General features: G+C 37.0%; 2 protein-coding genes across 5 annotated transcripts in view; one reads left to right on the top strand and one right to left on the bottom strand.

Moving 5' to 3' along the window:
• MFSD9 (major facilitator superfamily domain containing 9) overlaps positions 1–1,504 on the bottom strand; it is a 32,501-nt gene extending 30,997 nt beyond the window's left edge. For all 3 annotated transcript variants that reach the window (XM_070943318.1, XM_070943317.1, XM_070943315.1), the window contains exon 1: positions 1,258–1,504. In XM_070943318.1, the coding sequence (XP_070799419.1) occupies positions 1,258–1,419 (162 nt within the window). In that variant the 5' untranslated portion in view covers positions 1,420–1,504. The remainder of the gene's footprint in view (positions 1–1,257) is intronic.
• On the top strand, positions 1,445–26,654 carry TMEM182 (transmembrane protein 182). 2 transcript variants are annotated; one of them, XM_070943321.1, is made up of 5 exons: positions 1,445–1,484; positions 11,917–12,016; positions 13,868–13,966; positions 19,731–19,868; positions 23,943–26,654. In XM_070943321.1, the coding sequence occupies exons 2-5, from the start codon at positions 11,929–11,931 to the stop codon at positions 24,164–24,166; spliced, it is 549 nt and encodes a 182-aa protein (XP_070799422.1). In that variant the 5' UTR covers positions 1,445–1,484; positions 11,917–11,928; the 3' UTR covers positions 24,167–26,654. The 2 variants fall into 2 exon arrangements, with proteins under 2 accessions (XP_070799422.1, XP_070799421.1); XM_070943320.1 differs by lacking the exon at positions 1,445–1,484 and adding an exon at positions 11,370–11,642.
• The last annotated feature ends 504 nt before the right edge of the window (positions 26,655–27,158 follow it).

Below are 27,158 nucleotides of genomic sequence, written 5' to 3'. Positions count from 1 at the left end.
AGAGAAGGTATTTTTCTGATTAAAATGTTCCAGAAAATGCTAGTTGAGTACAAACTAGTTTCTTGTGGAATAAGGCAAAATAAATGATTGCAGCTCTCAGAAGTGTGAAGCAAGTGTGAACCACATAGCAAGAGCTATGATCCTCTGATGATTACATGCACATTCCTTTCAATTTCCTATTGTTGATTTACTCCATATTCAACATGGGACTGGAAATGCTGCCATAATTTTCATTCTGTGAAACATTTAGCCTTTAACCCACAAAATATCATAAAATTAATCTGAGTGTGCGGCAACCCTTTTTTGACTGAGTAACCTATATACTAGTAATCATAAGCAGTATTTTTTTTTTACTTGACAATTGAGAGCATGGTAGTATGACAGAGAAAAACAGTGGGGTTTTTTTTTCAGTGTAGAAGAATAGAAAATGTATTAGAATACAGTTTGGAGAAATTTTGGAAAGCAAAACAGGGAGATGTTAGATATTTCTGCCCTGCATTGAGTTATCATGATTGAAAACCACTTAAAGATGTCCAAGGAAACCAACACTCCTTTAAACAACAGTATACTTTCCAAGCAGGACAGCTGGTATTAACTATTTAGAGATGGAAAGTCTCTGGATATGGAGGCTTTCTTTAACTAAGATACTCAAGAGCGGACTGGGTGGGTGGTATAAAAATGAAGGCAAATGAATAAGTAGTGACCAAAATGAAAATGCTTTCTGAGGACCAGATCATATGGTATTCTTATCTGTCCTATTCATTGGATGGAGGATCAGAAATCACTGAATTCAGCAATAGTTTTTCTTGCAGGGGAGATGGCTGGCATAAAAAAAATTAATAAACGTATGAGTAAACTGTGCCTCATATCTGCATATAAATTACCACTTAAAAATAGTTCCAGGTAAACATGATTAAGGCTGTGCCCTCATCAATGAAAATATGTCAGCAAAAAACCCGGACCTTTCTCTGCAGAAAAACCAAGCATGCGACCTAACTTCCAATTGTCAAAATGACTCTACTCTCTCCCTCCCTCCGCAATCCTCGATTAATTTGTTCCTTTCGGAAATTTGCTTGGCTCCCAAGGACTGCAGGCTGCCTCTGAGCACGTGCAGAGTTGGAAGACTCCGTTACCCTTCAGGGCTGAAGGCGGAAAAAGTCGCCCCGAGGCAAGGGCCGAGTGACAGGAAGGTCCCACAGGCTCAGCCCGAGCTTTACAAGCCGCTGCGGTAACCGCGCAGCAGCCTCGCCAGCTCACCAGAAAGCCCACGGCGTAAAGACAAAGCAAGAATCGGTTGGGCCAAACAGCCCTGCCTCGGATTAACGACGACAACGACGCCGCCACCGCCACCGCCTGGGGCCTTTCCACCTCCTCCAAAAAAGGGCTAAGCGGGTCGTTCCTGCCGCCTCCATTCTCCATGCGTCGCGGGGCGAAGGGGGTTGGGAAAAAAAAAACCCCGCCGCAGCCCGGCACGCCCTGAGCAGGTAGGTGGGCAACTAGGCGACCGAAGGAGAGAAGCGAAAGGCAGCCGCGGGCCAGCTTCGCTGCGTAGGCAGATGACGGAGATGTGGGGCGGGGCGAGGCGAGGCAGGCAGTGCAGTCGCAACGACAGCAACAAGAAAAGGGAGACAGTTTTCTTTCGGCCGGCGCCGTTTTAGGTTGGGAAGCCTCCTTGGCCGCCTTGTGCTCTTCTGGAGGCTGGATAATCATCAGAAATACTGTTTGTCGAGGTCTGGGAGGCCGCTGGTCTAGAGGAACAATCCACGTCGCTAAACAAACAAACAAACACCTCAAAAACACAATCCACGTTGTTTTAGGGGAGGAGGTTCAATTCAGTTAAAAGACTGAAATGAAGCACTCCAAACTGACAGCATTGCTCCCAATGACATTCGGCTCCAGATCAGATGGGGCTTTTTTTCTTTTGCATGAAGGACGAAGACGAGCGAACGAAAAATATAAAACAAAACCAAGCCTTGCCCCAAAGAGGTAGCGGTCCGACGAAAATAAGAGGCGTACCCGGCATCCAGCACCGGGGGATGGCCGCTTCAGCATCTGTCGGAGGCTGGAGGCTTTTTTTTTTTTCCCCCGTTCGCTCCGTGTTCCTCCTTCATGCAAAAAAGAAAAAGAAGAAAAAAAGAAAAAAGCCCGATATGATCTGGAGCCGAATGTCATTGGAAGCAATGCTGTCAGCCTGGAGCGTTTCATTTCAGTCTTTTAACTGGGCGATGAATTGAACCTCCTCCCCTAAAACAGATGCAACGTGGATTATGTTTGTTTGTTTTAGCGACGTGGATTGTTCCGCTAGGCCAGGGGTCTCCAACCTTGGCAACTTTTAAGAGTTGTGGACTTCAACTCCCAGAGTTCCTCAGCCAGCTTTGCTTTGCTTTGCTGGCTGAGGAATTCTGGGAGTTGAAGTCCACAAGTCTTAAAAGTTGCCAAGGTTGGAGTCTCCTGCCCTAGGACATTTTAGGAGCAAAGTCAGGGGTGAAATCCAGCAGGTTCTGACAGGTTCTGGAGAACCGGAAGCAGAAATTTTGAGGAGTTCGGAGAACTGGCAAATATTACCTCTGGCTGGCCCCATAATGGGTGGGAAAGGAGGTTTTGCAATATCCTTCCCCCAGGAGTGGGAAGGGAATGGGGATTTTGCAGTATCCTCTCCCTGGAGTGGGATGGAAATGGAGATTTTACAGTATTCTTCCCCTGGAATGGGGTGGGAATGGAGATTTTGCAGTATCCTTCCCATGCCACGCCCAACAAGCCATACCACGCCCACCAAGCCACACCCACAGGTAGTAAAAAAAATTGGATTTCACCACTCAGCAAAGTGGTGGGTTTTGCTGGGGTTTCATATTCAGCAGTGCTACCTGCAAGATGCTCTTACTGAAGGTTTTAAATTTTGGGAGGCTCGAGATGGAGGAATGGGGCCAAATAACTGCACACTATTATTCTGTAGGGTCTAAAAAAATGTGGTAATAGTGTTTCATAATATGCCAACAATAAAAGATAAAGTGAGGTAATTAGATGAAGGCAGCAAAAAAAAAATTATGACTGTTTCAGGATAAAATAAAATATATGTCTAAAGAGCAGAGTATCTATGGAGATTCTCGGTCATCCAGGTCATGATTGTCCCAAAAATGCTTTCAGTTTTCAGAACTGAAGAAGCTTGGATGAGAAGTGAAACATCTTCAAAGATATAAAGAGCAGATTATATTCAGTGTTTAAATATAAGTGAAGGTTTTGATCTGCAAAGCAAAGTCTTAGGAGCAAAGTCAGGCTGTTAGAAGTCTTAAGATGCAAATTGTGGGAAATTTCTGTTCTCCCTCCTTCCTTCTCTTTCAGGCCTATTTGAAAGCACTGTCCTTCATTCAGTGACTATTTTAGATTATTTTTTTTAAAGAAAAACTCTATACTTAAAAGACTGAGTCTGGGTAATTCATATATAACTGCAATTAACCTTCATGAACATGCAACTCACAGATCAGTAAATCAATTTTTTATTACAGCCCTAGACTAGTATAAGAAGAGTGGGCTGTAAATAGTTTTAAAAGCTCAAAAATAAAAAATACACAAAGTTAAAAACTTTTTAAAAAGCCATGCCCATCCAGTCACATGACCACCAAGCCACACCCACCAAGCAAGCCACGCCCACAGAACCAGTAGTAAAAAAAATTGAAACCCACTACTGTCTTGAATGCCTCTTCAAGGCATTTTGCAAGGAGAGAGAATGAGGGCAATGCATTCAAGGTGTTCATTCATTCAGGTTTTCAAAACAAAGGAAGTCCTTCAGGTGGAATTAGTATTACAGGTTGTCCTCGATTTACAACAGTTCGCTTAGTGACTGTTGAAAGTTACAATGGCACTGAAAAAAGTGACTTATGACCGTTTTTCAGCTTCCTCATAGTCATGTGATCAAAATTTGGATGCTTGACAACTGACTCATATTTATGACAGTTGCAGTGTCCCGGGATCATGTGATCATCTTTTGGGACCTTCTTACAAGCAAATGTGGAAGCCAGATTCATTTAACTTAATAAGGTACTAACTTAATAACTTCAGTGATTCACTTAACAACTATGGCATGAAAGATCGTAAAATGGGGCAAAATTCACTTAATAAATCTTTCACTAAGCAATGTGGTCATATGTCAAAGATTACCTGCATAGGATTTAGATGCAGCTGGATGGGACCTATGTTTACAAGCAGAGTCCATATTTCAATGCCATTGAGTTCAATGGAATTTAAACACCTGATAAAAGCATGGAATTAAAGCAGTCTCGGTGCATACTTGAATAAAGCATCAGCCTCTGGATTTCTGGTTGCTATTTAGGGGTGAGTTGTCTTAGACTTTTTGAAGCTCAACTATAATGCAGTAGCTGAAGGCAAAACAAAAAATTCACAACAAGGCTCTGTGATAGGATACGGTAGTATCCTTGTTGTATTGCTAAATAGTTTCAGAGGCCTGGATTTTAGAGATGCAATTCACATCACTAAATGATACAGGGATGGGAAGGAAGTAATTTAAACCTGGGACAGGAAATGAAATGATCTATTGCAGTGATGGCGAACCTTTTTGGCACCGAGTGCCCAAACCGGAACGTGCATGCATGCCTGCACACTGGAGCACCAGAAACCCGAAGACCAGCTGGTCGGCGCGCATGTGTGCACCAGCCAGCTGGTCTTTGAGTTTCCAGCATGCGCACCGGCCAGCTGGTCTTTGCGTGCACTGGAGCACCGGAAACCCGAAGACCAGCTGGCTGGAAAACACATGTCTGTTTTTTGGCTGGTTTTGGCCGTTTTTTTTGGCCGTTTTCAGGCTGTTTTCTGGTGCTCCGATGCCCACGAAGACCAGCTGGCTGGCGTGCATGTGCATGCTGGAAACTAGAAGAGCAACTGGCGACGGCGTGCATGCCCACAGAGAGAGCTCTGTGTGCCACCTCTGGCACACGTGCCATAGGTTCGCCATCACGGATCTATTGTATGATGCAGAATTTAAATATTCTGTTAAAGGTAAAGGGAAAATCAAAATCATATGCATCATAGATATTTCCTAAATTGCTGTGATTTCCCTAGGATATGATCCTGCTTTAAAACATTACTCAAAGTTCTGATTTCAAGATATGGTTTGTTTGTTTCAGAAGCATCACAAGCATACTATATGACATAAAATTTAAAATATAAAAGGATAGGCTAAAAGAAATAAAAACTCAAATATGGGCAGAAATGTTAACTTGCAGTTGCTCAACATCAGACTAACGGGAAAGCATAATTAACCCCACATCTTAACCCCTACAGCATTTTAGCGAAATGATCTGGCAATACAAAACAGGAAACTCAACTAGTCTGTCCACATTATGTATAGTACTGTAGTTTTACTCTGCTCTATCTGAACCTTATAACAGTAACCCACGCCTTCATTACAACTCACTAAAGGTAGTATGTGCTCTATGGGCTGCCTTTGAGGAGCATTTAAAAGCTGCAATGAATACAAATACAATTGCCTATTACCTGGAATTAAATCTGGCTGTGAATTCAGATTGTTGTTTGAGGGAGTTTTTTCTTGTTTTAAGTTGTTCAATCTCTTTTGGACTTCTTAATTATGTTTGATGTAGAGTGTTATGAGACCAAATAGATCTGGCAGTGTACAAATCTTAAATTAATACATCAAGGGATCTTCTAAGGATACGCATGTCTTTTAAAAGAGCCTGTTTGGTCTAGTGGTTAAGATACCAGGCTAGAAAGCAGGTGATGATTTTTATTCCCATCGTAGCCATGAAATTCAGCCAGGTAACCTTGGGACAGTCACTGTCTCTCAATCCAACCCATTGCACAGGATTGTTGCTGTGGGGAAAATAAGAGGAAGAAGGAGTGTTGGATATGTTCACCGCCTTGAGCTAGTGTAAAAATAATAAAGGATATATAAATAAATATATGTCCATTAGACCAATCCTTTTATATGTAGATTTAGAAGTAATGTTGTTACATACAATTTTTTTCCAAATAGTTTAAAATTAATTTCTCCACCAAGTAACAGGCTATATTGTATGCTGTATACAGGAATATGACTACTTCTCTTTCTATACTCACTTGAACGCATAGTAACCCTTGAGATAATCTAAGTCAAGCTAATTTACACTTGTAGTATTAATATTATTTCTATCCTGTTCTGTTCTGTTTTATTCTGCTCTGCTAATAGAATAGCAGAATAGAATAGAATAGAATAGAATAGAATAGAATAGAATAGAACAGAACAGAACAGAACAGAACAGAACAGAACAGAAATAAGACTTGGACTAGGACTACAGTAGGACTGAAACAAAACAGGATATTCTAATATGTGCATTTTTACATCCAAGTCAAATATACTTGTCACAATGCTGATTTTGCCAGCTCATCTTCTGTGATTAACTGGTCTATCTACATTAGGTGTAGTTTGGATAATGTAATCCATCTACTGTATAAAGTCCTAAAATTCTCATTGTCATTTTCTTTAACTGGGAAAAATGGTGCATCAAAGGCAACAATTTTTGAATCTCAAATGGCTAATTTACAGAAAGTGTCCAAAATCCAGGACCCATGACTCTTGAAGGAATGAAATGTAGCAAAATTATGCCTGCTTCAGTATTATTGGCTGCTGCTGCGGTGGTCATGTGATTCTCATTTTCAACCTTCCTTGACTTTTCCCAGTCAATCTCACAAGCCTTTGTTCCCTATCGCACCCAACAGCAGCCACTTACCTGTCTGTGGGAAAGGGGAGGGAGAGAGAGATGGGGGATACTGAAAACATTTTTTTTTAATAAAAAGTGAACATTCAAAGAGTTTTCCCTTACTCAATAGAATTTTGTGAAGCTTGAATGAATAATGATAATACTAGTAATATTCTTAACCAGTATTGAATATTTTTACAAATATTCTTATAAACATTATAAAAATTATAAGAAATCTTCCTTATGAGGAATGTATTCTGTCCTATATTAAAACTGAAGACAAAGTAGATGGCCCTAAACATTCTTTTGTGTTATAGCCATGACTTCTCAATTGTATAAAAGAAAAAAAAAGAATCAACGTATAAGGGAAATACTGTAATAATTTATTCAGTATTTCAATGGACCTTTAAAAAAAAACACAGCATTTTTGTAGACATAGGGAAAACAGCAAAACAATAATGGAAAACTGCATATCATATACCAAACTAAATCCAATAAGAGTAAAAATAAATTAAAACCAGAAATGGTCTTAATCTAGTAAATTCTATATTATAAATGTGAATCTTAGAAGATTTTATCTTTATAAGTAGAATGGATAATTGTTTCCATAAGACTGACAGCCAAAGCTCTAGGGTGGATTTATTTTTCACAATGAAGCATAAGGGCTTAATTTTAATCTAAGAGATTCCACCATGAGATTTTCCATTAATTTTTATGGAGTAGGTGGCATAGATGTTGTCCATTTCATAAGTAAATTGTTCAGTTTTGAAATAAATAATTTTAATATAAAAAAATGATTTAAAAAAATCTCTTACAGTAGCTTCTTAGTTCCATGCAGTTCTAGTTGCAGTTATATTTTCAGACAGAAAAGAAATGTCTAAAGGATTCAAATGCTCATAAACGCCAGGTAGAAACTTTGCTATCTTCTATGGCATTGACAGTGCCAGAGGTTCTTCTATTAGAACATTATATGTGTTTTTTTAGATGAGATTAAGTAATGTATATGATTTATAATCTACTTCTGTTTCCCAAAAATAGCTCAAGAAATCTTACATTTTTAAAAAATAAGTATGATCTAGTAGGGGATTTTTAAAGAATAGATGTAAGAGATGACATAAGTAGAAGAGGCACTGTTGTGGGATACTATGAAACCATGCATTAGAGTAAAAATTGCTACCCCAGAATACCCAATATTTATTGAGTACTTACATATTCTTGGAATTTACTCTTGGAACACATATTTTTGGTCAATGTATATATTTGACTAATCGACTTTTTAAAGGATATTCTTGTCTCATAACCAATGTGGGTTATTGAGCAGAGCACCCTTTGAGTTTACGCACGAAAGCGATTGAGAATGATTGTGGATAATAACAGTTCACATACAAACAAACTGGGTTTTGATAATATTTTACTTTTAGGGAAAAAACAAAATCATAATCCAAAAAACATTCCAAGTCATACACATATAAAGTGAGATAAAGATCAGTCCAGGGATATTTTCCAATATAAAGTATTCTTACCACTTGTAGAAAAATACAATAAAACAGATCTTCTTTAGTTTCATTCAGGAACACAGTTCAATATAAAAACAGTCAATAAATATTAGAAAAGCAATAAATAGCCATGATCAAGCAATGATCATGCAGAGAGATCAAATGTAGAGTTAAAGCATATCAGCAGGTAAAATGGTGTAGGGTCTACACAAATCATAATTCAGCTCTCCTTAAGTACATTGGCTACAGAGCTCAGCCAATCAGGATGCAGGATGATGCAACACAGTTTTTAAAACTACATAATACTTTTAGCTACAAACACACAATGTTGGTTTATATATTTCCTGACCAACCAGTTGGGTAATAACAATTTCCTAACAGACTTTTTCCAATTTCATCTGTCTGTCCCAACAGATCTTACAGAATGGCTAGGTTACGGATTTCATTGTTGAGGGAACTACATTTGGTGGGTCTTGCCAGTGGGCCTTTTCTGCTGTGGTGTACACATTGTGGAATCTTCTCCAAACAGAGATAAGGTTGGCCTCCTGAGTTTCCACAGCTCCCTCAAGACGTGGTTATTCCAGTAGGCCTGGGAACCCCAGGAGATGTGTGAACATTATTAATATTACTCCATTTATTATTCTCTTTTAGTTCTGTTTTTATAATTTCTAATTCTTTTTAATTATTATATAATGGTTTTAACTAATGAATGTATTATTTTTTTACTGTTTTTACAGTAAAAAACACTGCGCAAAGTAACTTTCCATGAGATATATCATCATATATGTTTGATAAGTAGGTAAATAGATGATAGATAGATAGATAGATAAGTTACTGTATATAGAAAGAAAAGTTACTGTATATAGTCACATTTTTAACCAAAATACCATGAAAAATGTGCTACCCATGAATAAACTAACCTTCAAAATGTTTAGATATTTTAATTTTCCCAGTTGATTTATCTGTGGCAATCCATACATTATCCATTTTTATAGTTAAAAATTCAAGGGTCAGCTTATTTGTGGATGGGCTTCTCTGTGAGTATATATGGAATATGTAGGTACTTTAAATAGTATTATCAAATTTAACCCTGGATAAGCCCATCTGTGGATAAGCTGAAGTGGGTGCATTTTGACGCCAAAATTTTTTGTCTTATTTGTAAATCTATATGATAGTTGTTCTCAAAAAGCTAAGCAAATTCAATTCGGATTTGTAGCTGAGGGTGAGCATAACAGAATCTCAAGGTTTCAGGCTAGATTGGAAAGCAAAACAAAAGAAAATCTAAACCTCCCCTCAAAAGAGTAGACATTTTCATACCCTTGCCATGAAAACTATATTGATATGTTTATAAAGGCCTCGGGACTTGAGGTTGACTTGAAAGAACCTTTTTTTAAAAAATGCAATTTTAAAAACTCACTTTGCAACAACCTTCCCAAATAATAACTAAATTAACATTTTAAAGTAAGTTTATAACCATTATAATATTCTGTATATCATTTTGCAAACTGGTGAAATTGTAAAAAAAAACAACACTTTGAATATTGAAATATAAAAACCTTTATATTTTTAAAAAACTAAATTGGCTTTGTCCTAAGTCAGGAATGCACAGCAGTTTCCAATTATATGTACCAGTCTTGACATCTGTCAGTCTCTCTGTCCACCAACTTCTAGCATAATTTTTATTTGCAAGAATGCCTTGCCCTTTCATAGACTCCCTTGCTTTGTATAGAATGTACTTAACCTGTACAGAAAAAAAAAGAAAGTTAAATGAAAAGGAAAGGGGAGTCAAAACATGTTAGAACAGAAGTGTTGACAAGAAACTTGCTTACCATAGTAGCTGTGTTATGATCAGACTAATGATATGCCGTCAAAACTGCAAATTATTCCTATGTCTCAAAAAACTTATCTAATTGTGTACTTCTGTGTTGAATTAGTTCAACAAATTCATTTAGATCAGGTTTCTCCAAAGTGGTCAATATTGACTTCTAATGGTCAATGAGACTGTTTACTATTCTTGTATTATTTTACTAATTAAAGTAGTATTTATTAAATCATTTTTATGTAAGGTGTTTGAAGTTTGATGAACAATATGAAACTTCATGAAGGAGTCATTGACCTAAGAATCTAGTGACAGATTCCCCTGGTTTAAACAGATCACTATGTGCTAAGAGAGGGAGGGAGGTATGCAGGGAGACTGGTGTGCAGATGTCCAGCTACCATACAGAAAAGCTGTACAGCTGAATAAAATCTTATCTCTTTGGCAGTGCAAACCCAGATATCACCATCCTAATCTCACATATTTTGTAGGTATGCAGAGTAAAATTTCCAGAATCCCAAGACAACCAAACCATCAATGATGCAGATTTGTTCTTCTGGGATATGTATTCCCAGAGCATCTGGATGGCATCAGGATGCAGAAAACATCTGTTTATATTTGAAATTGAAAAATAATAGTAGAGCCTGTTCTCTAAAAGCATAGTTGTGTTACTTGGCTGCCCCTAGAAATCACCTTCTCCATTCCCAAATCTCATTAAAGCATACAAAGCAGGACCTTCTATATTTCTGCTTTCTTGTGAATATAATAACATATTAGATGCTGAAATCTTGCCTGCAGAGATGTGGTTTTAATTCTGAATTTGAGATAGACATATATGCTCTCATTTAAAGACCACTAAAAAAAGCAAGTGGGTGCCACATTTCAGCTTTAAATGTCTTGATTGCTGCCTTAGAATGAGATAGTCAATCAGTCAATGAGGCTCAAGTGTTTTTATCTGTCTGATGATATGCTTCAATGTGCCTGCATATCTGCAACTTAATTTGCACTGTACTTTGTAAGTTTGCCTGTGGTAGAGAAAATCTATTCCTTGCCTCCTTATAGGAAGAAGATAAATTGATTGTAGGGTATATGTATATATCTATATATATAGCTACTGCTTGTCAGCATTGGATATTGAAATCCAACCTAGGCAGAATAATAAGGGGACAGTAATTTCATCCCTCTTCTTCATATGTGGATGCACCATGTGCAATAATAATTCAAGCCAATAGCTAGCTATGGGAAGGTCAGCTATTTTTGGCTAGTCACGCCAGCTAAGGAAAACACTGTAAAGTTGTTTCAGGGAGTGTCCCAAAATAGAAGTCTATCTTCATTTGTTAGGCTGCAGTTTAATTGAACACAAATCCAAGCCATAGTATAAGCAACAAAATTCTTAACTAAATTTATCTAAGGAGGACATTTCTCCCCAGCACTCTAAAATATATATTTTAGATTTATCAGTTATTTTTAAAGAACAAATCAGCAATGAAGTTGAGTGTTGGAATATTTTTTGGAGGCTTCTTTGGAGCTCTTGGGATTTTGTTTTTTCTGGTTGCTTTTGGGACAGACTATTGGCTTCTGGCTACAGAAGTTGGGAGGTGTTCTGAAGATGTGAATCGCACTAGGGTTAGTATACTTTTTATTTCTAGGAATAATCTCTTGCAGTGATATCAGAGATGTGTCTGTTTTGTTCTTGTTTAAAAAACCATTGAATACATAAGGAACATTTTGGTTTTAATATTAACTTCATCCAGTAATGTTCAGGAGGTTACTTTCTCTTATTTCCATTTCGGTCATACTAGAAATTAGCTGGATGTTATGGAGTTATGAGCAATCCACCATAAAACATAGAACTGAATTCATACAAATGTACGATAAGTTCTTAGTTTCTTTTGTGCAGGAAGAGACGATTATGTTCCACCATGAAGGTTTCTTCTGGAGATGCTGGTTTGATGGGAAGATTGATGAAAATCCCAGCAGTATGTTGAAGTTTTGGTACAGTAAGTAATCTAGTTTTGACCTAATATGCAAAACACTTGTTTACATTTTTAAAATTGTCTGCTTTAATAAGTTCTATCTGTAGAAGGAAACCTTTCTGTGTGGCAAAATGGATCTTCATGAGCATTTTCATCTCTCTGCTGCATTTTTCTGTGATACTTTCAAAATCTGTTCTAGAGGACTTCCCAATCTTCTGCATCAGATATGTGGATCTGTTTGTTATGGATATTATTCTGTTGGACAGAAGTCGAAGAAGACTCCCAGTACCCCATTTCTTTAAGCTGTTTCATATTCAAAGTATTCAATAGAGATTCAGTTCAAGCACAAGAATGCAATGGTTTGCAACATTCCAACAGAACAATCCAGTAAAAAACCAACATGTTTTGTTCTAGCAGGATGACCCTTTATGCAAACATAAAAGCCATAATCTTAGATTTGCAGAAATGTGACCAAAATGAAACCAGGACACTTCTGCACATGCCTGCATAAATGCATTCTGCAAATATTTCTAGCAAGGCTTCACATAGTGATATAAGCAAGATTGAATAGCAACTTCATGTTTGTGCTAGTGCAAAAGCCGCAGAAGTTCTTGAATGAAATGGAAGAACTTATTTCAATGTGTTTTCTGTTTTCTCATGCACTGTTCTAGAGCAAGGTGTTTGGTAAGTGAAGAACTGACAGAGCCTTTCTATATAAATACCTGTGTACACTTGCACAGAAGCCAACTCACTGAGCATTGGGTATTCCTAAGCATTATACATTGAGAACTAGAGAAACATAAAATTATGGTTACACACTGTTTTAATAATTTGGGAATTATACTAACTCTATCTTTCACAGAAGTTCCTCTTAAATATTTAAAGTATTTATGGAAATAAGTGTAGCCCATCTTTCCATAAAAAATCTAATTGCTGTCTGTAGGACCATAATTCAAAAAATAACGCATCAATAAAAGCTCTAAACTATAGCAAAGTTTTAGCTAATATCAAAAAGCCCCCACCAATCACTAATGTCTCAAATCTCTTTTTTCTTCTATCCATCCACCTTTCCATGTCAGGTCATTCAAAAGCATCCTCCTTTTTCCATGATACTCTCCAGATACCAAATGGGAGGCAGTGAAAATCATTAAGTGCCATATTAGGATTCTAATAGAACAAAGTTAGATGGAGACTTGTCTACTGAATGATCTTTGGATGATAGAACATTGGAATTTCAAAAGTGTTATGGAATGTACTGGTAGTTTGAAAGAGTAGAGAGACTGAAGAACTTGAGAGGAACAAGAAAGGGTGTTTATGTATTTCTTACACTTTCCTTATAAGGATCTTCCATAATATAGGCATTTGGGAATCAGGAAAAGTCAATGAATGATTTTTGTTTGTTTGTTTGTCTTCAAAATTTAAATATAAGTGCTAAATGAAATGCTAATTGGAAATAATTGGCAAGTATATATATATCACTGGGAAATGTCTTGAATTCTCTAGGGAAGTCCTTTGCTTCTGTTTCACTCTGTTTCAATTCAGAGTGAATCAAGCAATATTATTACTGCTACTTCCAGAATAGTGTTTTTCCTACAATTACCTTTAGCTAGTCCAGATCATGTAACATATTTTTAATTTTTATTTTTAAATGTATATGCTACCTGACTCCTAGAGAGTGTGTGATTTGAGCCCTACAAGAATGATTCCATTAAAAGCTAAATGTAATATTTCTCTCTCCCACACATAATTCAGAATTTTAGATCTTAAACATATAGAGCCAATTATTCATCCACCAGCATAAGAATTCTAAAATTCGGAAAATTGACATGTATACAAATGCAAGAGAATAATTCAGCGTTTGTTACTTTTTTTCAGCGAACCAGTCACCTTCTAAAAACTGCACCCATGCTTATCTCTCTCCATTTCCTTTCTTAAGAGATTCCCATAACTCAACAACCTATAATTCTGCAATTAGTAAGTATTCTTTGATGCAATTATCATATTAAGGCTTTGGAATTTGTTCAAGTTCAATTCCAGAACTGCTGTTCAGAAAGCATAGCAGTAGCACTTGCTTTAAGAATTATAGGCAGATCACCACTTCTGCCATCGAAGCCCCATTTTGGAATTGAATCCACAGTGTTGCATTGCCTTGGGAAGTTGTTTCTTGTGTGAGTAGACCCTCTACAGTCATAACTCATTTATGATCCCCAGAAGCATCAGATTGGATTCTAAGTTCATATGGGTCGTTGCTCTACAATGTCCTATTATTGTTGTTGTTGTTGTTGTTGTTTTTCTCCCAAAACATCTCCCCAAAGGCACATTCCTAAGGTGACAATAAATATCATTGTCTTGAATCAGTGTGTGTGTGTGTGAGTGAGTGAGAATGTGTGTGTGTGTTTGCAACTCAGGTTTGATTCCTGACAACAGCTTTAAACAGGTAATCTGATTTTCAGTGATTTTCTTATCCTTATCAATGATAGTCTTATTGTTAACTCTTTATACCAATATATATAATCTAAGATCTCTGTATATATTCAAGTACATAATATGAGTTCATGGTTAACCAAGAAAAAAGAGTGAACCATTTCTAGGGAAGAGCCAGTCTCATGGTAGTTTAAATTAAAATTAACTTGTCAAAAATGATACTTCGCTGCTAGCTGAAAAAAGATGGCTGACCATTAGTAGTGTCCTTTTATCCTAGAAATTGAGTCCAACATTTTTAGGCCAAAGATTACATTGTGCCTTTAAGTAGCATTTCAACAATAAGGTAAGACAAAAATTGAGAAATGGGTTGAGTGGGGTCAAAAAATTAAAATACATTACATTAAATCAAATTATCTTAATGAGATATTGGTAGGTCAAGGGCAACATTTTGAGAGGAGAGGAAGTGAAAAAGTCAAGATAACATCAACACTCACATGGTCAAAATCCTTCTTTTTTATGTGTTATGATATCTTAAAAAAAAGGGGTGTGACATTTTGGTTGTCCAGCCTTAAGTATCATCTTGCCTTTTTTACCTCCACCACAAATGGTATTTGATTAAACATGTCATTGGTCAAATTTCAAGCTGTAGTCACACTGTTCACTGATTATTAAATCAACCAACCAACCAACCAACCAACCATCAACCAACCAACCAACCAACCAACCAACCAACCAACCAACCAAGGGACCTCTTTTTTGGGGGGGAAAACTTCAACTCTTTGGAAGAGCTTCACTCTCAGATTTGGAGGGCCCCACTCTATTACCCTTCTAGAGAGCTATGAAGACAGGTATTGAGCTAGAATGGGAGGGAGTCCAGCAAATGCAAATGTAAATATAGAGTTGATAAGAGTTGATACCATCGACCATGGTATCATGTTGCACCGGTTGGCGGGGTTGGGGGTGGGGGGCACCGTTCTGCGGTGGTTCTCCTCCTACCTCTCTGACCGGTCGCAATCTGTGTTGACAGGGGGGCAGCGGTCGACCCCGAGGCACCTTGCTTGTGGGGTGCCACAAGGGTCGGTCCTCTCGCCCCTTCTGTTCAATATTTATGTAAAGCCGCTGGGTGAGATCATCCGTGGCTTCGGGGTGGAGTTCCATCAGTACGCTCATGACACCCAGCTGTACATCTCCACCCCAGGCCACCCCAACGATGCCCTTGAAGTGATGTCCCAGTGCCTGGAGGCCGTGCGGGCCTAGATGGGGAGAAACAGGCTCTGACTCAACCCCTCCAAGACTGAGTGGCTGTGGCTTCCAGCGTCCCGATATAGCTAGCTGACACCATCGCTGGCTATTGGGGGCGAATCACTCACCCCCACGGAGAGGGCTTGTAACTTGGGCGCCCTCCTGGACGCATGGCTATCTTTAGAAGATCATTTGACGGCCGTGGCCAGGGGGGCTTTTTATCAGGTTCGCCTGATACGCCAGTTGCGCCCCTTTCTAGATCGGGACTCCCTACGCACAGTCACTCAGGCACTCGTCACTTCCCGCCTGGACTACTGCAATGCTCTCTACATGGGGCTCCCTCTGGGGTGCACCCGGAGGCTCCAGCTGGTCCAGAACGCGGCCGCGCGGGTGATTATGGGGGCGACGAGGTGCTCCCATGTGACACCTCTCCTGCGCGAGCTGCACTGGCTCCCGGTGGTCTTCCGGGTGCGCTTCAAGGTGTTGGTGACCACCTTTAAAGCGCTCCATGGCTTAGGGCCGGGGTACTTACGAGACCGCCTTCTGCCACCAATAGCCTCCCACCGGCCAGTACGCTCGCACAGAGTGGGCCTCCTCAGGGTGCCGTCCGCCAGACAATGTCGGCTGGCGACCCCCAGGGGGAGAGCCTTCTCTGTGGCGGCGCCCACCCTCTGGAACAACCTCCCCCCAGAGATACGTACAATAACAGACCTCCGGATTTTTCGTCGGGCCCTGAAAACCTATTTATTTCAACTAGCTGGGCTGGCTTGAGTTAAATTTTAAATTGATTTTAAATTGGGTTGTTTTAATTTACGGCCAAAATATTTAATTATTTTAAACTGTTTTTAAATTTTGTATGTTCTGTTTTTTACTTTGGCTGTTCACCGCCCTGAGTCCTATTTGGAGAAGGGCGGTATAGAAATGGAAACAAATAAATAAGAAACTATAGCGTTGTGTTGGGATATACATAACACTATATGTGGGATATGTGTTGTTGTGGGGTTTTCTGACTTCTATTTTATGGAATAATGTTGTGAGCTAAAACTTCATGAATTCTTATTACAAAAAAAGGGTGAACTGGATGAATAAAAAGAAACTGAGAAATATTGAGCCTTCAGTCACACTGTTCAGAAAGGCAATAAATTATGCAGATTTCTGTAAAAACGAAGCTGTTTGACTAAAGAAAGTTGTATTCTGAAAAATCATGTCTCTTCCTCCTTCCACACTAAACCACTTTATTTGGGTATATAACAAAAATAAAATTGCAAATTATTGCATAAAAATAAATAAATGAAAACAGAACTCTGCATATAGGAATCTATTCTTATTCTGTTTTCTTGGAACCTTTTTCCTTTACAAAGAAAAAAAAGATCAAATATTGAGTCAATTTGTGGACTCCTTATTAATTCTACTGGGAGACAAGATATATTAGTTATTATGTCTATCCTTAAGAGCAACCTGAGAATAGGGAGATTATTTTCACATTTTGCAATCACTCACTCACTCACTCAATCAACAGTCAAGGCCCTTCTTGAGGGTACTTCTAATTCTGCAAGTTTTATGATTCAATGAAAGACATTAAGAAATAATCTACTCTTCTAACTGGCAATACCACTATGATAAAAATCAAGCTCATATACCTATCCACCCCTGTTTGTTTTCCTGTTCTCAACTCTTTTATATTTTTAGCCTTGTGAAACATTGCCAAAACTAGAGCTGTGACATGCTGCAGAAAAATGTTATGATGCTTAGTTATGGAAACTATTCCTATTGCAACAACACAAAGCATGTGGATTTGAAATCTGTAGCATCGCTTCAATGCATTCTTGTTCTACTTCTTTGGAAATATCCTAAGTATAAATATTACCCCAAATTCCATTTTATTTATTGATAAATTATATTGTGTAAATGAAATAATAAAGTGCTTCATTTTGGGTGGCATACAAATTTAATGATAATGATAAATTATTATTTCTGTGTGTATGTGGGCAAATGCAGAAATTTATGGAAATAACACTTTTTTGGGCCCCAAATTTAACTTTCTAAAAATAGTTGAGAATAGATAATAAGTATTCAATTCCTTAGCCATATTGGTTCCTATCCTCACAAAAAAGAAACAAAAGATGAAATGTTTCTTCATCAATTCCCCAAAAACAAACTACCAAAATAATTTTGACTGATCACTTCTTATGAACAACAACCCTTAAACTGAGGAACTCTGTCCAAGATTCTAGAAAATGTTAGAGACTATAGTTTAAGAAAAGAGGCTATAGTTTATATATCTTATTTTGAAAGATTCCATTAGACGCTCAACCATCCTTCAGAGGGAGGGTGCAAATATCCATTATTTCAACCAGAAGATGTGGAAAACTCATAAAACACAAGATGGGGTTGTTCCTTATATTCATATAAAATTGTGTTTAGACAGGGGTTCCAACTATTCACCTATGTTTTTATATTTTTGGTATAGACTTTTGATACATAACAAATACAAATAGCAAGAAGTATGTATTTAAAATAAATAAATTAATGAATAGATTCATAGATAATCAAAGCATACATTTTCTATTTTATAGGAAAGCATAATTAATTATTGAGAGGATACTATACTAAGGCTTTCCACTGGAAAATAAAACATGGTTTTGTGTAACATTTGCAATTGCAATTGTGTACATGATGCTGTAATTTGTTTTTAAAAATGATTTTTAAATTTAATTTGTATGCCACCCATCTTACTCTGCAAAATGACTGGGTGGCTTGTTTAAGTTATACCATATAAACAAAGCTTAATAGCAAACACTATGACCAAGTTTAGATTCTAAAACCCCCCTTTTTTAAAAGGACTTTCTTTTATACATTAGGGAATATAGCAATCCTAATACATTTTTTTTGGAATTAAAATTATTTGCATTACAATGTAAATAAAGTTTGGTTTAAAATCTTCCAAATTATTGAAATCGGAGTTCTTCCTTTATTAATACAATATGAGGAAATTAATTTATAGAACGTTCATACCAGTGATGGTATTCAGCCGTTTATATCCGGTTCGGGGGAACCAGTAGCGGTGGCTGTGGGAGGCTCTGCCCACTGCCCGGACGTAATCATGTCCCATTTTTGATGCTCGTTTTATTGTAGTGGGGTATACATTTTAGTTTTATGCAAATGGATTCATACTTGGGCTTTTTCACAATAATTTAATATTTTGCTATTTTTATATTATATTTATAATATAAAATAAATGGATTTTCATGATCTTAGTTTTTATAAAGAGATTCCCCAAAATAGATTCTTAATTAGTCAATTATTTTATCATTATGAATATTTGAGGGAAAGAACACTCTATATTACCAGACTCTTAATGCATTGATCATTATTCAGAACCTTTAATATTGCTTGTCCTTAACGCAATGGTTTTTGATATTTGCTTTGGAAAATGCACAAAGAAATGTACTGTCTGTCAGTTATTAGCAATTCTGACTTTTTTTAGAATACATATTTCAGCTTGTCTTTCCATTGATACTTTCAATTTGGATTTTAAAACCATATGTAAATATATTTTGGTGAATACATAGTATGCATTTCTTAAAAGCACTCAATTCTGGTTTTCAACAATTTTGTGACTTACGGTATCTTGGCTATGTTCTAAACTTTTCTTTACATTGTCTCTAGGCTCTGTTTCTACTTTAGTGAGATCAATTGTATCTGGTAAAACCATGCAAATATCTTGAAGAATCTTGGCTATAGTTCAGCACATTATTTTATGAACAATTTCCATTGGCCAAGTGAGCGAACTGATTAACCGCATGTCTCTCCAGCAGATACCAAGCAACAGGGATTCATAACGCTCTTCACATGCATCATTATATTCCAAGATGATCTGATAGCATTTGGCATTCCTTTCTAATGCAGGACATATGGTGCTTTAGATTACTGATTACCAGGAGGCTGTGCTGGAATAAATGTTCAGCTTGCTAATGAAAAAAAAATGTCAGGGAAGGCTGGAGAGATTCTGTAAAAATTGTCTTTTATTCTCTAAAATCTCTTTTCGATATTCTTCTATCCCCATGTCCAGTTTATCGTGGTTTCTGGTCAATTTTCATGCTCCTTGGAGTGGTCACTGTGGTGGTTGCTAGTTTCTTCATCATTTGTGCTGCACCTTTTGGTAGTCACATCCTCTACAAAATAGGAGGAGGTTTTTTCATTGCTGCTGGTAAGTTTCATGTGCTGTCCAAAGTTAGTTGTCCCAAAGCAACATTCTGTATCCTAAAATTTTAAGCTGTGTGGTTGAAACCATAGATGCAATGCAAGGATCCGGGGAGGGTTTTGTGGGCTAAGTATAAAACACCTTGGATTTCACGGGGAATGTTTCTTGAAAAAGCCTCGTTGAAGGAAGGGATAACATTTTTTTTCAATGTATGTGTATATGTATATGTATATTATATATTCCAATCATTCTATGTCCATTTATTTATCTATCTATCACAAAATCCTTCTTCTTCACAATATAATACCAGCAAAGTCCCTCTGGCTTTTTCTAACATGCCATATTCAAAATAACTCTAGAAGTTAATCTAAACTCCACATATTTTGTGGGACAGTATCTAAGAATGCCTTCTTGCTTATATAATAAGGAAGTAATCCGTTTAGCAAAGTGCTCTTGGGTTTGTGGTAGTCCCTTCAAGAAAAGGTATTATAATTTATTTTCAAGTCTCTGGAAAGAGAATAGAAAACTTAGTTTGAACCCAATTCTCTCCTTCAAGATCAACCCTCAAACTTTGTCTCCCTCTCCTGACAGACCAAGAAAATAAGAGCCTCTACTTCCAGTCATTTCTGTTTCTTTCAGAAACAACTCATCAGGTGTTTCTACAGAATACATATATACTTGCTTAGAACTCAGATTTGACATCCAGAACCCAAATACGTATCTTTTATTTCCCTTGTTCCATTCTGTTGGATTGAGCATATTTCTGTGTAAAGATTTCTGTTACTGCATATGTCCTTTTTATTTTATTATAGACACTCTGCTTATTTCTCCGACTCAGTCCCCATTTCTGCCACAAATTCAGGGTCTTGAACAATTAATTTTAACCATTTGTGACTGAATAGCCAGATTACTCTACATTATCCTTAAGTGATTTTCAATTCTTCCCCTGTTGTTCCATTTACATTCCAAACTTTGGTTCTTACAGCATTCCAGTAAATTCTATACCATTTCAGAACACTGACACATTGTTGGATTTATATTCCAACTGTCTCTTTAAAGGAATAGTCAAGGTAGCCTTAGCACAAGTTTTATTTATCTTCTTACCATTTTCCTTTCCCACAGATTATATGAAAGTAATATGCTAGTGGCTGGAGGGTTTGAAGTCATCCTGGCTTTCTGCTCACTTATTAATTTCGAAATATAGTAAAACACACTATAGATTTGAAATTATATACATTCAGAGCAAGCTATTCAAAGTACATGTGTAAGCATTTCATGGCCTAACCCAAGACATTAAGCCATGCACAGGAGAATTCTGATTCAAAAGAGATATTGCTGATAAACTGATGATGTTGGATAATAGGTGTATTTAGAGCAATCCTATGTGTATCTGCTCAGACGTAAATCCTGCTACTGCAATGATGGAGTTTTACTTCTAACCATCCAGTTTTTCAACTCTGCAAGAAAATAACCCTATCTTTTTTCTTAGCTTATTGCTCCTTACTTATGTTCCTTCATATCACTTCATGGCTGTTTGGAAGCTCAAAGTCCTATTACCTTATTTAAAATAGTGCATTTGAAACATATAATTTTATGTATCTCAGTTAAGACATGAAGTCTTAATGTGTGATTTAGAATCCTGTCTAATAAATGGATCCTTCCTAAATTCTGTTCTTTTCTATATTGGTTCAGAGGTTAAACAAGAAGGAAAAAGAAACTCTTTTACCAGAGGTCTTTATTTGATTATTTTAAACCAACAATCAAGCATGCAAGGAAATAATGGGAGGAGGGATGTATGTTTAATTTTCTCAACCCACATAATTTATCCTGTTTTAAATTGCTCACCCTTCATATATTTGAAATATAAGTGCAAGTACAAGAAAGGCTGATTTGCATATTGTCTACTAGCAGAACATGCATATCAGCTACCATTTCAGAGCCTCTCCATGACTTTGTGTTCTGCTCCTCAGGCTGACTTATGTCCTTAGATTTTTGTAGGATTTGATTGAAGCTGTGTGGAGTGCATGAACTGCCCTGGTAGCAGAACAGTCTGTTCTTATGAGATCAGAAGGTGTCCATATACAGCCTGGTAACAAAGCCAACAGAAAGAACAAAGTCTGGAATGATTTTAAAAAATAATAATAAGAATTTTCAAATCTAGTGGGACTGTAGAGGAGCCTGTCACTTTAAACAGCACTTGTTGATCACATCTCAGTCTCTCCCTTCTTCCTTCCCTTGTGTTTTATGGAAATTTTGTACCATAAACAATCCTTCATTGTTGGTATGGAAAAAGCATTGCTATGTGAGAAGATCAGGAATTTGTTCAAGCGTACAAATATTTCTTTTTTGTTCATTTATTTCATTATTTCATTCATTTATTTACCTTTAAAGAAGCAGAAATATATTCGAATGAAGACTTCTGTTAATCCCTGTTTCTCATCCCTATGTTACTTTATACCTTGTGGATAATATAGAGGTGCCCCTGAAAAATAAAACAGCAAATGAATAATGGTGAAGGAGAGACAGAGAAATAGAGAGATGAATCCTTATTTATCCAAATATCTTTTGAACTCGTTTGTTTTTTGAAGTAATGTGTTCCATCTTTTTGTGATTTGTTACATCTTTAAGACACTTATTTTTACTAATAAACAGGGAATTGCTCTCCAAGCAAAGGGTCTTCACAAGTTGGAACAGAGGAACTATGCATCAGTCTCAAAAGTTTCTAAAAACCCATGCTTTTTTAAAAATTTAGTCACAGTCACTGGGCTTGAATGGCAATGGCCATTTGCGATAATGATTATAATAAAAGTACATTTTCCTCCCAAATCAATGAGGGTCATTTGGCCCATTCATCTTGGTAATAAACCTATGGTGCAATTAAGCATTCAATCCAGGGGTGAAATGATTCGCCATCGCCCGATCCGGTAGCGATGGCGGCGGGTGGTTCAGAGAACCGGTAGCAAAAATCCCTGCACCCGCCCCCCATGCCAGCTGAGCTGCGCAATCATCAGAGGCTTTTTAAAAAACTTTTAAAAGCATTTTTTCTACAATCTCTTCGGCCAAAAAAAATGCTTTTAAAAATAAATTTTAAAAAAGCCTCTGATGATCGCGCAGCTCAGCTGGGATCGTCAGTGGCTTTTAATAGCATTTTTTTCTGCAACCTCTTCAGCCAAAGAGGTTGTAGGGGGAAAAATGCCTTTAAAAGCCTCTGACGATCCCCAGCTGAGCTGCGCGATCATCAGATCGCCAGAGGCTTTTAAAAGCATTTTTTCCTGCAACCTCTTAAGGTTGTAGAAAAAATGTTTTTAAAAGTAAAAAAAAAAAAGTTGGCCACGCCCACCCAATTACATTACCCCCCACCCCCCAAGCCATGCCCACAGAACCTGTAGTAACAAATTTTACATTTCACCACTGATTCAATCTGTTCAAACATAATGCAGGTTTTGAAGGAAGAAGTCATCTAAATAATGAATGTTTAAGACAAGGATTGGACCCTCCATTGGTTTTTGGTAACTTGCCCTCCTCAACCTCAACCAAAGCCCAAAAATTGATGGGCCAAATATTTTTTTCTATTGAATAGATAGATGTCACAAAATTATATGCTGACCTTCTTAAATGATGCTGAATAATATATAGTATCAAAACAAACTTAGAACATTTCTACCAAAGTAACTAATAAGTAAGTTTGCCATAAATATTTTTCTAGATGTTATTATATCCATTCATGAAAGATTCCCAGTAGAGAAGAAGACAAGAGTAGAAGTAGACTTGGATTCTAGTTCAGTAGTAAGCTTGTTGAGTGACTTTGGGCCCGTTACTTTCTTTCAGCCTATCCTTGCTTGCAATGTAGTTGTAGGGAAAATGGGGGGGAGAGAGTGTCACAAATGCTGCCTTGAGATTCTGAGCAAACTGAAGGGTAAAAATCTAACAATCCATTCTAGAAATTGTGACTTCCATAGATTTATAGGTTTGGAGAATCTGTTTTAATGTTTTTCTAAATTTTCTACATATTTCTGAATTTCTGTATGACAATTTTGCCATAAATATTTAATAAAACATTCTTTTATCTCCATCTGTTAGGCATCCTATTCTCCCTGGTGGTTGTACTGTATGTTATCTGGGTCCAAGCAGTGGCTGATCTCAAAAACTATGAAGCTCAGAAGAAAATTGACTGTTCAAGTTATTCCATCTTTGTACGTTATGGCTGGTCTTTTATACTGGCTCCAGTTGGAATATTCTTTGTTATATTTTCTGGCATGTTGTTCCTCCTGGTAGGACGTACAATTTATCTGCATTCTGATTAGTTGGGTAGCAGGCACTTGAACTATTAGTGTGTAGTGAAGTTGTGCTAAAAAGGTTTTTTATACATTGTTATCCCTACTACCATAGAATGCTCATGGTATCATTGAAGATTGACTTAAATGAATAATGTAATTTCATATTGTCTACTCAGTAATACTGGAAGTGTGACCTTAGGTTCAGTGAAATTGCTTCCCAGAAATGTGCACAAGATTGTAGCCACTGTTTACATGTTCTTGCCATGAAGGACATGAAAATCCTTTCAGAAATAGGATCCTTTTATATTTCTTCAAATTTTCCTACATGTATTAACACACAAGGAAATATATAAAATAGTTAACATAACAATTAGGTGCTGGCTGCAGGCCAATTCAACAATTCATTATTGACATTAACAACTTAATGAAGGAACATTTACAATGAAACTAGATCTTTTTTTCTTTCCTGCCCAAATATTTGCTGCTGGAAATAAGGAAAAGGTTATGAGGTCATCCTTCTCAATTTATCTACAATGAATTTTGTATTCTGTTTTCAGAAAGATTCCAAATTTGATGTCATTAGTAATAACACTTTAATGTTATATAATATAATAATGTTGATTATATTATATACATATTTTTATTCAATATAGATCTAAATTTTCCTTATCATCAATATTTTTTCCCAGTGAAAGGATCTGTGTGCTTACGACAGCCAATAAATAAGATCCAATCATTAATTCGCCTTGTAGCCAAATTGTATCCTTTTCCTAGGCACAAAGAATGCAGAATTATATGGGAAAGTCTAGATGCAAATGCCCACATTGCTCCTGAAAGAAGGGCCAGCTTTGGTCTCCTTAAGAGTCATCTGAGAAGCAGTTTGGACTGGGCGTAGTCCTTCATTATAATATTGTTTGAATTGGTCCTGCAACCTTACTGAACAAACAAGTATTCCATGCAATGCTTACTCTATTTGTTTTTGTTTCAATTCTCAGTTTTATTATGAGCAAGCAGTTTGGTTCTTAAAAATAATTATCCACGTAATGCTTTAGCCAATGTGTCAGAGAAAAGATGAGATTAGTGGAAGAACACTTTGATACTGTTCAGTATAGATGCAATAATCCATGTGGTCCAAATCATAAACAACTTATCCAAAGGAACTATGAAAGATGATGGGTAAAATTATCTAGCTCAGCCCCCAGCAAACAGCAACTGATGTTGGTTACCTGGGCATCAAAGTGCAAGATACAATGATAATTATTATTATTTCATTTTTACATCATGTTTTGGTGTCCAGTGAAGTTTATAATTTGATCCATTTGATCATATTGTTTAAACTATTGTCCATCAATCACCTTTTCATAGTCCACCTGCTCTCTTACAACATGCAAAAGAAGGAAGGAAGGAAGGAAGGAAGGAAGGAAGGAAGGAAGGAAGGAAGGAAGGAAGACCTATGATGGATATGTAGAAAGGAAGATCATATGGAATGGAGAATAATGATATTCAAAAAAACTCATATATTATCACTTTACCACACACTTCCCATGTTGAAGAAGCAAGAACTCCATCCTTAGCTAGACCACAGTTGATTCTAATCAACTTGGTTTCTGTCCCAGATTGATAAAAGCTACTGTCAACCTGCAACCCTAGCAGGACGCACCAGCCTTACATGTGGTGTCTTTTTCTTGTGGCTCAGGATGATAGGCTTTCCCCATAATCCCTTAATCCACTGTAAGATTGAAATATTATGGGTAATGTAAAGGGGGTATTGAGGCCTGATTCATGTATTGCTGTCATCACCAGAAAATGCATGTCAAGATTCAGTTAGATGAGGAAGGGCAGAAAGGAGGCATTAGTAATGTTACTTATATCTTTCAAGCCTGGAGCCAGGTCTACATTTCTCAAGTCTACTTTTGCTCCTTCTATTTGTTATCACTTTGCAATCATTCACTTTTTAAAATTAATACCATGCTTTCATTGGAAAACTTGTTCCACCCTCTATTTTTGGCAATAGCAAGAAAGGATGTCTCTTAACAGTCTGTTTACATCTGTTCTGCTATAATATAATCCCCTCTATTGATTTTCCCCCTTTTCCTCTTACCACAGTGGTTCAGGGTAGAATTAAAGCCCGCATGATTATGTTCTGATAAATATTAAAAGTGTCCATTTTTATGGAACTTCTGTCTTTACCTTTCCAAAGCCTTCTCTGTTGTCTGAATACTCTACACTACCTGCATAGGAGGTATACCTGTATGCCTCGGAATATGACTACATAGAGCCTGGCTAGTCGTGGCATCATCTGTTCACCAGGAGAAAGTGATTAGCAATTGAAAGTATGCCAAATCTGCTTCTTGCAAATAGGAGCAGATTTCGAAGATAAAATTCTTATCTCATCATTTGCGGCAACATATGATAATTGGATTTCTTTAGAAAAATACATATATATGTATTTGACATATGTTTTCTATGAAAAAAAATTGCTGTATATGTTCCCTTTTTAAAAAAATAAAAGTTAATGAGGAAAATATTTATATAAAGGAAGGGTTTTCTTTTCTTCTTGCTCTCTGTTTCTCTCCAAACGATGGTGCTAAATTTCATTATATTAGCAAAACATAAAACTTGCTGTTTGCTTGAGTATGCATTTTACTAATCTGGTTGTTATACATTTATACTACCTATAGATCTCAAAGTTGGTTAAATGTTCCAGACTATTTCTCATTCAGCTATGGAAATAGCCAAACTTCCTTATCTGAATTGTTTTTAGCTCCATTTGCCTTCGGACCATGGTATTCTGACTCATTCTACACATTTGATGGAAGTGACCTTATCTAGACATCTTGCTACCATTCCTTCAGCCTTCTGATTTGTTTGTCCACTGTCCACCTGAGGTCTATGGGAAAACTGCCCCTCCCCCCCGTCCAGCTGGTTAACAGCTGAATACAATGAACTTAACCACTGAGTTCCCTAGACTAAATTGAAAGACCCAATAAAAAAGTGGTAATTCCCTGTATGAGGCATC

This window comes from Pituophis catenifer, unplaced genomic scaffold (assembly GCF_029215685.1).
Source record: "Pituophis catenifer annectens isolate HBS135680 unplaced genomic scaffold, rPitCat1.0.hap2 SCAF_4, whole genome shotgun sequence".
In the NCBI taxonomy this organism is placed as follows: Eukaryota; Metazoa; Chordata; class Lepidosauria; order Squamata; family Colubridae; genus Pituophis; species Pituophis catenifer.
The sequence above is the reverse complement of the archived record's forward strand: the minus strand, read 5'-3'. Positions and strand labels throughout refer to the sequence as shown.